The 13,195-nt window shown below is 42.5% G+C and overlaps 1 protein-coding gene across 1 annotated transcript; it reads left to right on the forward strand.

The window, feature by feature from the left end:
* The first annotated feature begins 842 nt into the window (after positions 1–842).
* On the forward strand, positions 843–2,803 carry LOC110504290 (protein atonal homolog 1-like). The gene has a single exon (XM_021583093.2). The coding sequence runs from the start codon at positions 1,108–1,110 to the stop codon at positions 1,915–1,917; it is 810 nt and encodes a 269-aa protein (XP_021438768.2). The 5' UTR covers positions 843–1,107; the 3' UTR covers positions 1,918–2,803.
* The last annotated feature ends 10,392 nt before the right edge of the window (positions 2,804–13,195 follow it).

Consider the following 13,195-nt stretch of genomic DNA (forward strand, 5'->3'; position numbering starts at 1 on the left):
CAGGTCTGTAGTCAGACATATCTGTTATCAGTGATCCGGGTTGTGTCGGAGACAGGTGTGTCCATCTCGCTGCCTCTCCCTGCCTACCACCTGGCTACTTTTATTACCGCAAATAATCCACAGAGATTGTCCATTTTTACTGTTTATTTATTTTTCAGTTCTCCCTCTATGAGTCTTCTTCTCACTAGCCAATTCCGTTGCTTATCTGCACTAAATTATATTGTTAAGGGATAAGGATGTGGGTAAGTTTTTAACTGATGTTGGCAGCAACACAAACTAGAGGAAGATCAATATTCAGATGAAGTTTGGGGCGATGACAAGGCGAGTACTCCACAACACGTAGTCGTGTATTGGTTGTACTATTCATATACATAATTAATCTGTTTTATAGGTGAAACTGCCAAGAACTCAAAAAAATAGCCCCTAGAAAAAAAATTGTATTCGATCAACAGAAATTGTTCGTTTTTTTTCATGAGACCAAAAAGTCCTCCAATATTATCTGGAATCCAATAAACACAATTCTCTAGTCGTGAGAATTAATTAGTTTTTTTTTTTTTTTATAAAAAGAAACGTTATTTTCTCCAAGAAAAAAATTTAACTTCTTCAGACAGAATAATAAATGACCTCAGATAACAAGTGAAGCCAAATGTCAATCAACATCATGATTGACTTACAACGCACAATAGTTGCAGAAAATAAATTAAGATTGCCCCAATTGTTTTCTTTTGTCGGAAAGACGCAACCATTCGCTATTGGCTGTGCGATCCAAACCTGTGTGCCTCCTAGGGCGGGGTTGGGTGGAGGGGGATATAGTACTGACGGATCAGCCAGGATCCGGAGGTGACAGCCAGGAGATTGTCACAAGTGAGTCAACTCTTAGCGCCGTCCTTGGAGTTTGGAGACACATTTGCAGCGCTGTCCAAACCTGGTTTTGGTGGAATTCTTTAGATTTCACCTTTTTTGGGAGGGCTCTGAATTTCCTCATAATTCTCCAACTAACTTTTACCACTGTCCTTGAATATTCAAGAGACGTTCCACTGCTGTGCAAATATTAGTTATCCAAGATAGCGCGAAATAACTCACAAAAGCTCTCCAACCGAATCGTGGATGTCTGTAGCGGTTATGACAGCTAAAACCGAACTGTCCAGCTGGCCAGACTTCTCAGCTGAGGACTTCCCCCTGTTAGAACAGTCGAAACTGGGACATCTCGGATCCAGAACCTGGGTAAAATCTCCAGGAGGAGGGCAGTCTCCATACTCACCAAGAGATACGGGCCATTACGCACACAGCGGCTCCATGGATCTCTCACTGGAGAAACTCATGTCGGTGAGTAAACTAGCGGACAGTGGTGTCAGGATAGAGATGGACCTGGATGCAGTACAGGCGGACCAGGGAGAAGGAGGTAACCGTAAGCAGAAACGCCGGCGCGTCGCAGCTAACGCCCGGGAGAGGCGAAGGATGCACGGGCTGAACAAGGCGTTTGACACGTTGCGGAGCGTGATCCCGTCCAACAATAATAAATTGTCCAAGTATGACACTCTCCAGATGGCTCAGATCTACATCCAGGAGCTGTCGGAGCTGCTCATCGGGGTGGTGAAGCCAGAGGGCCGGGGAGGGTCGCGGAGTGGATGCACCTCTCCGCTGGGGTCTTTCTCTCCAGAGCCCCGGGAGTGCGGTGGCAGGATGACTGGGATCAGCTCAAGCCTGCAGGAGTCCTCCTCCCCGCTGCCTCAGAACAGGAGACTGATCGGAGATCAGGAGAACACTGGCCCCGTCGGTCACCTCATCATTCTGTCTGCGCCTAAATCTGATCTAGGATCGGGGAATAAGAGGGTCTCTAACACATCTAACGGGAGTGATGGAGAGTCGTCGCATTACAGTGATTTTGAGGACGGGCAGGCCGGCAGACAGTGCTAATTTTAGAGACTGAACGACACAACAGGAACTCTTATGGGAGACGTTTTAATATGGATTGTTTAATATTTGATATAAACTGTCTGTGTTTTCGAATACATAATTACGGACACCAAATGGTTTAGATTGAGACAGTAGTCTATGCCTACTCTCCACTACATTTAGTCAAGAACACATTGGTCTCATCTTGCCATATGTATTAGATATGGACACCAGGGTTGGGGTCAATTCCATGTTCAATTCCCGTCAGTTCAAGAAGTACACTGAAATTAAAATGAAAATCTCTTCAATGGCTTTTCCAATGGGAAAAATTGGAATCTGAATGTATCCTAAACTCTGCTTGTCGGCCATCTTGAAAAGTTCTGGGTTAGATTGAGATGGTAGTCTAGCCTACATTTAGACAAGAACTCGAATATCCCAGTGAGCAAAAGATGTCCCTTTTTATTGAAAAAACAAAAACAAATTGCAGTTATAAAACTGCAGACAAAAGGTGGTGTTTTGGAGGCAGTAGTTGCAGACAAACTGCAGTAAAACTACACTTATTATTTCAAATAAGGGTTTGAAAATGAGTCTTCTACTCATAGGGACGTTTCATCATACCATGTTTATTTTTAAATATCGACACTGATAACTAAAAAAAAAGAGGTAGCCTACTGTGTGATATTGTAGACTGTATTACGTATTTAAACAAGGCCTTGTAGTATGACTTCTCATAGGGGTTTTCTTTCCTTCCTCGCACTTTATTGACTAAATAAGTCTGGAACATTTGGTTTCAATGTCTGGCTGCATTTATATCTAATATTTTTTTTTTAAACATAACTACTTTGTGTATTGTTATTTCGTATTCTTGCAATATTCGTTTTTGATGGAATAAATAAAGTTTAGTATTTGGTAGATACATATTTCCAATGTTTGTTTCTTCTTCTGATTTAATTTCTCCAGGATAATTCAGTCTTCTTCTTCTTCAATTTCTCCAGGATAATTCAGTCTTCTTCTGATTCAATTTCTCCAGGATAATTCAGTCTTCTTCTTCTTCAATTTCTCCAGGATAATTCAGTCTTCTTCTTCTTCAATTTCTCCAGGATAATTCAGTCTTCTTCTGATTTAATTTCTCCAGGATAATTCAGTCTTCTTCTTCTTCAATTTCTTCAGGATAATTCAGTCTTCTTCTTCTTCAATTTCTCCAGGATAATTCAGTCTTCTTCTGATTTAATTTCTCCAGGATAATTCAGTCTTCTTCTTCTTTAATTTCTCCAGGATAATTCAGTCTTCTTCTTCTTCAATTTCTCCAGGATAATTCAGTCTTCTTCTTCTTCAATTTCTCCAGGATAATTCAGTCTTCTTCTTCTTTAATTTCTCCAGGATAATTCAGTCTTCTTCTTCTTCAATTTCTCCAGGATAATTCAGTCTTCTTCTTCTTCAATTTCTCCAGGATAATTCAGTCTTCTTCTTCTTTAATTTCTCCAGGATAATTCAGTCTTCTTCTTCTTTAATTTCTCCAGGATAATTCAATCTTCGTCTGATTTAATTTCAACAGCTTTAACACTACTATGCTACTCAATATATTTTCTTTCAATATATTTTTAATTTAATGCAAGAGATACATCCATAATATGTAAATGTTGAAATAGAAAATGCACACATTACACTTTTGATGTAGGCCTACACTTTGAATACTGAGGGTATAACAGTCACAAGTCACCTCCCCATGTCTTCTAGTTCTGATGGACCTGATAGAGCTGGTATAACAGTCCCCTCCCCATGTCTTCTAGTTCTGATGGACCTGATAGAGCTGGTATAACAGTCCCCTCCCCATGTCTTCTAGTTCTGATGGACCTGATAGAGCTGGTATAACAGTCCCCTCCCCATGTCTTCTAGTTCTGATGGACCTGATAGAGCTGGTATAACAGTCCCCTCCCCATGTCTTCTAGTTCTGATGGACCTGATAGAGCTGGTATAACAGTCCCCTCCCCATGTCTTCTAGTTCTGATGGACCTGATAGAGCTGGTATAACAGTCCCCTCCCCATGTCTTCTAGTTCTGATGGACCTGATAGAGCTGGTATAACAGTCCCCTCCCCATGTCTTCTAGTTCTGATGGACCCGATAGAGCTGGTATAACAGTCCCCTCCCCATGTCTTCTAGTTCTGATAGAGCTGGTATAACAGTCCCCTCCCCATGTCTTCTAGTTCTGATGGGCCTGATAGAGCTGGTATAACAGTCACCTCCCCATGTCTTCTAGTTCTGATAGAGCTGGTATAACAGTCCCCTCCCCATGTCTTCTAGTTCTGATAGAGCTGGTATAACAGTCACTGTTTTTTAGTGACGGTATGCATTCGTATTCACTGCTTCTTGGTGTCACTGTGACCAGGGGAAGTAGGCAGGGCTGGGGTGGTTGGAACTTAGCCCGATCCTTACACACAATGTCAGAGAGCTTCTGTTTAAAACTGATATGGACCCCCAGTGGGGGTGATGGAGCCACCCGAGCCCATCTCTTCTTCTCACTGTAGCTGGGCCTGCAGGTGGGACAGGTTTGGCATAGATCGGGACTGGGTTTGGGATTGAGGCAGGGCCCAGTGGTTGGGTCACTAAATCATAGACACACTTTGAGCTAACCCACATCCGCTCTCTCTCTCTCCCTCTTCTCCTCTGCCCTCCCAATAATACCCCTTCTCAGGTTGTAATAAGGAGACCCCTCTCCCAGCCTCACCCCAGCCCTGTACCCAGCCCCAGTTTGTTCAGGTCGACAGTATCCAAAGAGTGACACCTCTCTTTTTCCTTCTTCCTCTTCTTCCTCCTCATAGAGATGCAGGCGGTGCTGCATACTGAGTGGGGCTGGCGGGTGCTTCATTCTGGGGATGAGGTGGTCCTCTATAGTGGCATACAGATCACAATCAGAGTCAGCCATTGGCTCAGGCCCCAGAACCAGTTCAGTAACAGGAGTTATGATTGGAGGGCTGGTTAAGAGGTTGTTTCTCATTGGTAGAGGAGGGGCAGTGGATCTGTCTGATAGGTCGATCAGGGAGCGGGTGTGGACTCTGTGTTTGTTTGGAGGATGAGGAGAATACGAGGAGGTGTGAGGAGGGTGAGGAATGAAGGAAGTTGATGTGAGGAGGAGTTATGTGGAAGCTGAGGAGAGGAGGAAGAATGAGGCAGTAGAGGTGAGGAGAGGAGGAAGAATGAGGGAGTAGAGGTGAGGAGAGGAAGAGTTGCTAGGAGGCTGGGTAGAGGTCTTGATGTCTTCAATGTCCATCTCGCCGTGCAGAGTAAGAGCATCTTCCATGACCTTACAGATCTGAGGAGCGTGCTCAGACAGGACGGTGAATTAACCCTCTCCTGAGATACAGCGGCGAAGCCCCCCTGTCAATCACACACAACACAAGGTTACTCAGTCTCTCCAGGATGGACCAATCACACACAACACAAGGTTACTCAGTCTCTCCAGGATGGACCAATCACACACAACACAAGGTTACTCAGTCCCTCCAGGATGGACCAATCACACACAAGGTTACTCAGTCCCTCCAGGATGGACCAATCAATGCATTATTACAACATAAAACAGTCAAATCGTCGCGATATTATTGCAGAAAACTGACCCATCACCACACTACAAAAAGAGGACTCACAATTTCAACCAATCACCACACATTTACCGTATAATATCGTTCAGTCAAGCCACAAGGCATCAAACTCTTTTCCTCGGCAGCACGTGTTTGTGACAAATTGGACAAAACCATATTGCATATTGCCATGCAAAAAAAATAATCAGAATTGCTGCCACAAAATTCTGGAGGGATTGGTTATTCCGTTCTGATGATCAACACAACCAGCTGAAATCTACTGAACATTACCACTGAATAATCAGACTAATCTGAATCCTGACCTTTCACCTCTAACCTTTTACCTTGACCTGTCCAAAGCGTTATAGGAGCTGGTAGAGCCCAGCAGTAGAGGGTCTGACCGCTGACCTTTCACCCTGACCTCTAACCCTTTACCTTGACCTGTCCAAAGCGTTGTAGGAGCTGGTAGAGCCCAGCAGTAGAGGGTCTGACCTCTGACCTTTCACCCTGACCTCTAACCCTTTACCTTGACCTGTCCAAAGCGTTGTAGAAGCTGGTAGAGCCCAGCAGTAGAGGGTCTGACCTCTGACCTGTCAAAGCATAGTAGCAGCCAGTAGGGCCAGCATTAAACGGTTTGACCTCAAACATATAACCTGTGACCTTTTATTCATCTTTTAATTTTTACATAAAAAATGGTAATCCTTAGTTGAAAAAATGATGATATGTCCTCAATTTGAGAATACCAGTGTTGGGCTAAAACATAATGCTGAGATATATGAATGAGAGGCCCAGACACACACAGTATTAAATTAATGCTAAAACATAATGCTGAGATATATGAATGAGAGGCCCAGACACACAGAGTATTAAAATAATGCTAAAACATAATGCTGAGATATATGAATGAGAGGCCCAGACACACACAGTATTTCTGCTCCCTTCACAGTGGTTTATTCCTGCTAACATACAACATTTTGATTTCACAGTAGTCTTTGTCAAGTGTCAGAGAATTGTAAACATCCGGTTACACGATGAGGGGTAACAATGCTGATCTAGGATCAGATTTGCTTCATAAATCACATTATTACATGGGGAAGCTGATCCTAGATCAGTACTCCTATTCCAAGACACTATGTATACGAACCCTGAGCATTGTGAACATTAAGGTTACACTCTGAGTTTCTCTCTCTTATCTCAGTTAGTTTTATGACTGTGACAGGGTTGGCTAGGGGGAGGAGAGATGAGGCTAGGGGGAGGAGAGATGTAGCTAGGGGGAGGAGAGATGAGGCTAGGGGGAGGAGAGATTAGGTTAAGGGGAGGAGAGATGAGGCTAGGGGGAGGAGAGATGAGGCTAGGGGGAGGGAGAGATGAGGCTAGGGAGAGGAGAGATGAGAATAGGGGGAGGAGAGATGAGGCTAGGGGGAGGAGAGATGAGGCTAGGGGGAGGAGAGATGATGCTAGGGGGAGGGAGAGATGGGGTTTGAGATGTGGCTAAAGGGAGGGAGATGGGGTTTGAGATGTGGCTAGGGGGAGGGAGATGGGGTTTGAGATGTGGCTAGGGGGAGGGAGATGGGGTTTGAGATGTGTCTAGGGGGAGGGAGATGGGGTTTGAGATGTGGCTAGGGGGAGGAGAGATGAAGTTTGAGATGTGGCTAGGGGGAGGGAGATAGGGGTTGAGATGTGGCTAGAGGGAGGGAGATGGGGTTTGAGATGTGGCTAGGGGGAGGAGAGATGGGGTTTCAGGTGTGGCTAGGGGGAGGGAGATGGGGTTTGAGATGTGGCTAGGGGGAGGGAGATGGGGTTTGAGATGTGGCTAGGGGGAGGGAGATGGTGTTTGAGATGTGGCTAGGGGAGGGAGATGGGGTTTGAGATGTGGCTAGGGGGAGGAGAGATGAGGTTTGAGATGTGGCTAGGGGGAGGGAGATAGGGGTTGAGATGTGGCTAGGGGGAGGGAGATAGGGGTTGAGATGTGGCTAGGGGGAGGAGAGATGAAGTTTGAGATGTGGCTAGGGGGAGGGAGATAGGGGTTGAGATGTGGCTAGAGGGAGGGAGATAGGGGTTGAGATGTGGCTAGGGGGAGGAGAGATGAGGTTTGAGATGTGGCTAGGGGGAGGGAGATGGGGTTTCAGGTGTGGCTAGGGGGAGGGAGATGGGGTTTGAGATGTGGCTAGGGGGAGGGAGATGGGGTTTGAGATGTGGCTAGGGGAAGGAGATGGTGTTTGAGATGTGGCTAGGGGAGGGAGATGGGGTTTGAGATGTGGCTAGGGGGAGGAGAGATGAGGTTTGAGATGTGGCTAGTGGGAGGGAGATAGGGGTTGAGATGTGGCTAGGGGGAGGGAGATAGGGGTTGAGATGTGGCTAGGGGGAGGAGAGATGAGGTTTGAGATGTGGCTAGGGGGAGGGAGATGGGGTTTGAGGTGTGGCTAGGGGGAGGGAGATGGGGTTTGAGATGTGGCTAGGGGGAGGGAGATGGGGTTAGAGATGTGGCTAGAGGGAGGGAGATGGGGTTTGAGATGTGGCTAGAGGGAGGGAGATGGGGTTTGAGATGTGGCTAGGGGGAGGGAGATGAGGTTTGAGATGTGGCTAGGGGGAGGGAGATGGGGTTTGAGATGTGGCTAGGGGGAGGGAGATAGGGGTTGAGATGTGGCTAGAGGGAGGGAGATGGGGTTTGAGATGTGGCTAGGGGGAGGGAGATAGGGGTTGAGATGTGGCTAGAGGGAGGGAGATGGGGTTTGAGATGTGGCTAGAGGGAGGGAGATGGGGTTTGAGATGTGGCTAGGGGGAGGGAGATGAGGTTTGAGATGTGGCTAGGGGGAGGGAGATGGGGTTTGAGATGTGGCTAGGGGGAGGGAGATGAGGTTTGAGATGTGGCTAGGGGGAGGGAGATATGGGTTGAGATGTGGCTAGATGGAGGAGATGGGGTTTGAGATGTGGCTAGGGGAGGGAGATGGGGTTGAGATGTGGCTAGGGGAGGGAGATGGGGTTTGAGATGTGGCTAGGGGGAGGGAGATGGGGTTTGAGATGTGGCTAGGGGGAGGGAGATGAGGTTTGAGATGTGGCTAGGAGGAGGGAGATATGGGTTGAGATGTGGCTAGGTGGAGGGAGATGGGGTTTGAGATGTGGCTAGGGGGAGGGAAGAGGAGACAGGGTTTGAGAGGAGGCTCGGGGGAGGGGAAGAGGAGACAGGGTTTGAGATGTGGCTAGGGGGAGGGGAAGAGGAGACAGGGTTTGAGATGTGGCTAGGGGGAGGTGAAGAGGAGACAGGGTTTGAGAGGAGGCTAAGGGGAGGGAAGGGGAGACAGGGGTTGTGTAAACAGCAGTAAGGAGAAGGAGAAGAGAGATGGTGACCAACTGTTGTTATCAGGACTACTCCTCATTGTTGCCAGTGGCTTTGATTGCATCCCAAATGGAACCCTATGGTCAAAATGAGTGCACTACATAGGGAATGAGGAATAGGGAATATTGTGCCTTATAGAATATACACAATAGGGAATATCATGCCTTATAGAATATACACCATATTGTGAATATCATGCCTTATACAATATACCCTATAGGGAATATCATGCCTTATAGAATATACCCTATAGGGAATATCATGCCTTATAGAATATACCCTATAGGGAATATCATGCCTTATAGAATATACCCTATAGGGAATATCATGCCTTATAGAATGTACCCTATAGGGAATATCATGCCTTATAGAATATACCCTATAGGGAATATCATGCTTTATAGAGATTATTATTCTTTACCTTCTGTCAGTCTCATTCCAAACGTTGCAAAATTCTTGCATATCTGCACGAACCCTAGCATAACTTATGCGATATACAAATTGGCTTCATCATTTATTTACTAACTAACTAATCAAATCACAGAAACACATGAAAACACATACAAGTAGTTCATACAGTGGGTTGCTACATGATACAAAGAAAAAGTCCCTAGTGGACTAAGTCAATATGACAGCTTGGTAGACAAAAGGAAGGCGGTGGAACTGAGAAAGAGCGGGAAAGACAAATGGATTCACTACACACAGTCTACAATTATATCCATTGAAATGCTAATCCTTTGCACATGCACGGCCGCTCATTTGGAGAATAATTGCAGTGTATATATATATATATATTTACGCCGGTATGCCGTCGTTGTCTTCTCTGTTGGAATCCTGGAATGTCCTGTAGGGTTCATCAGAGTCTCTGATTAACTTTCACAGTCTTTCTCGGTTAGAATAGATACTTCAGACTACCATTCAGAAACGTTCTCATAGAATAGCTGCTCTGGAGGTTGTCGGTATTCTCGTTGTAGATTTACGTAATTTTTATCTGCAGACTATTAATTGTGCGTCTAAGATTTGCCCTTACTCTGTAGTGATCGATCGTCTCAGGCTTTAAACATTTCCATCCGTGTAGCCAATGCTCCACGTGGAATAGTCTTGTCCTTTGGTCGAGTTGTAGTTTAAACCACTTCCCACACCAGCGACGTTCCAATTCTGCCTGTCAAATAATTCCAATTCTAACTGTCAAATCATTCCAATTCTGCCTGTCAAATAATTCCAATTCTAACTGTTAAATCATTCCAATTCTACCTGTCAAATCATTCCAATTCTGCCTGTCATATCATTCCAATTCTAACTGTTAAATCATTCCAATTCTGCCTGTTAAATAATTCCAATTCTAACTGTTAAATCATTCCAATTCTGCCTGTTAAATAATTCCAATTCTAACTGTTAAATCATTCCAATTCTGCCTGTCAAATAATTCAAATTCTACCTGTCAAATCATTCCAATTCTACCTGTCAAATAATTCCAATTCTACCTGTCAAATAATTCCAATTCTACCTGTCAAATAATTCCAATTCTGCCTGTCAAATAATTCCAATTCTACCTGTCAAATAATTCCAATTCTACCTGTCAAATAATTCAAATTCTGCCTGTCAAATAATTCCAATTCTACCTGTTAAATCATTCCAATTCTGCCTGTCAAATAATTCCAATTCTACCTGTCAAATAATTCCAATTCTGCCTGTCAAATAATTCCAATTCTACCTGTTAAATAATTCCAATTCTGCCTGTCAAATAATTCCATTTCTACCTGTTAAATCATTCCAATTCTACATGTCAAATAATTCCAATTCTAACTGTTAAATCATTCCAATTCTGCCTGTTAAATCATTCCAATTCTGCCTGTCAAATAATTCCAATTCTACCTGTCAAATAATTCCAATTCTAACTGTTAAATCATTCCAATTCTGCCTGTCAAATAATTCCAATTCTAACTGTTAAATCATTCCAATTCTGCCTGTCAAATAATTCCAATTCTACCTGTTAAATCATTCCAATTCTGCCTGTCAAATCATTCCAATTCTACCTGTCAAATCATTCCAATTCTACCTGTTAAATCATTCCAATTCTGCCTTTCAAATCATTACAAATCTACCTGTTAAATCATTCCAATTCTGCCTGTCAAATAATTCCAATTCTAACTGTTAAATCATTCCAATTCTGCCTGTCAAATCATTCCAAATCTACCTGTTAAATCATTCCAATTCTGCCTGTCAAATAATTCCAATTCTAACTGTTAAATCATTCCAATTCTGCCTGTCAAATAATTCCAAATCTAACTGTTAAATCATTCCAATTCTGCCTGTCAAATATTTCCAATTCTAACTGTTAAATCATTCAAATTCTGCCTGTCAAATAATTCCAATTCTAACTGTTAAATCATTCCAATTCTGCCTGTCAAATAATTCCAATTTTAACTGTTAAATCATTCCAATTCTGCCTGTCAAATAATTCAAATTCTAACTGTTAAATCATTCCAATTCTGCCTGTCAAATAATTCCAATTCTACCTGTTAAATCATTCCAATTCTGCCTGTCAAATAATTCCAATTTTAACTGTTAAATCATTCCAATTCTGCCTGTCAAATAATTCCAATTCTAACTGTTAAATCATTCCAATTCTGCCTGTCAAATAATTCCAATTCTAACTGTTAAATCATTCCAATTCTGCCTGTCAAATAATTCCAATTCTAACTGTTAAATCATTCCAATTCTGCCTGTCAAATAATTCCAATTCTAACTGTTAAATCATTCCACTTCTGCCTGTTAAATAATTCCAATTCTGCCTGTCAAATAATTCCAAATCTACCTGTTAAATCATTCCAATTCTGCCTGTCAAATAATTCCAAATCTAACTGTTAAATCATTCCAATTCTGCCTGTCAAATAATTCCAAATCTAACTGTTAAATCATTCCAATTCTGCCTGTCAAATAATTCCAATTCTAACTGTTAAATCATTCCAATTCTGCCTGTCAAATAATTCCAATTCTAACTGTTAAATCATTCCAATTCTGCCTGTCAAATAATTCCAATTCTAACTGTTAAATCATTCCAATTCTGCCTGTCAAATAATTCCAATTCTAACTGTTAAATCATTCCAATTCTGCCTGTCATATCATTCCAATTCTACTGGTAATGTCATTCCATTTCCAACGCCCTGGCCATAGAGAGGCTTTTTATTCTCTATTTTGGTTAGGCCAGGGTGTGACTACGGTGGGCGTTCTGTGTTCTTTTTTTCTGTTTCTGTGTTGTTTGGCCGGGTATGGTTCTAAATCAGGGACAGCTGTCTGTTGTTGTCTCTGATTGAGAACCATACTTAGGCAGCCTGTTTTCCCACTATGGGTTGTGGGTAGTTATTTTCTGTTTAGTGTTTTTGTTCAGTATTCATCTTTATTAAAGTTATTATGAATACGTACCACGCTGCTCTTTGGTCCTCTTCTCCTTCTCCCAACGACGATCCTTACACGGTCAAATCATTCCATTTCTACCCGTAAAAATCATTATAATTCTATCATTCCAATTCTACCTGTCAAATCATTCCAATTCTACATGTCAAATCAATCCAATTCTACATGTCAAATCATTCCAATTCTACATGTCAAATCATTCCAATTCTACATGTCAAATCAATCCAAATCTACCTGTCAAATCATTCCAATTCTACCTGTCAAATCATTCCAATTCTACATGTCAAATCAATCCAAATCTACCTGTCAAATCATTCCAATTCTACCTGTCAAATCATTCCAATTCTACATGTCATATCATTCCAATTCTACATGTCAAATCAATCCAAATCTACCTGTCAAATTATTCCAATTCTACATGGCAAATCATTCCAATTCTACCTGTCAAATCATTCCAATTCTACCTGTCAAATCATTCCAAATCTACCTGTCAAATCATTCCAATTCTACATGTCAAATCATTCCAATTCTACATGTCAAATCATTCCAAATCTACCTGTCAAATCATTCCAATTCTACCTGTGAAATCATTCCAATTCTACATGTCAAATCATTCCAATTCTACCTGTGAAATCATTCCAATTCTACCTGTGAAATCATTCCAATTCTACCTGTAAAATCATTCCAATTCTACATGTCAAATCATTCCAATTCTACATGTCAAATCATTCCAAATCTACCTGTCAAATCATTCCAATTCTACCTGTGAAATCATTCCAATTCTACATGTCAAATCATTCCAATTCTACCTGTGAAATCATTCCAATTCTACCTGTGAAATCATTCCAATTCTACCTGTCAAATCATTCCAATTCTACCTGTGAAATCATTCCAATTCTACCTGTCAAATCATTCCAATTCTACATGTCAAATCATTCCAATTCTACCTGTGAAATCATTCCAATT

The sequence above is a fragment of the Oncorhynchus mykiss genome, chromosome 31 (assembly GCF_013265735.2).
Source record: "Oncorhynchus mykiss isolate Arlee chromosome 31, USDA_OmykA_1.1, whole genome shotgun sequence".
Lineage (NCBI taxonomy): Eukaryota > Metazoa > Chordata > Actinopteri > Salmoniformes > Salmonidae > Oncorhynchus > Oncorhynchus mykiss.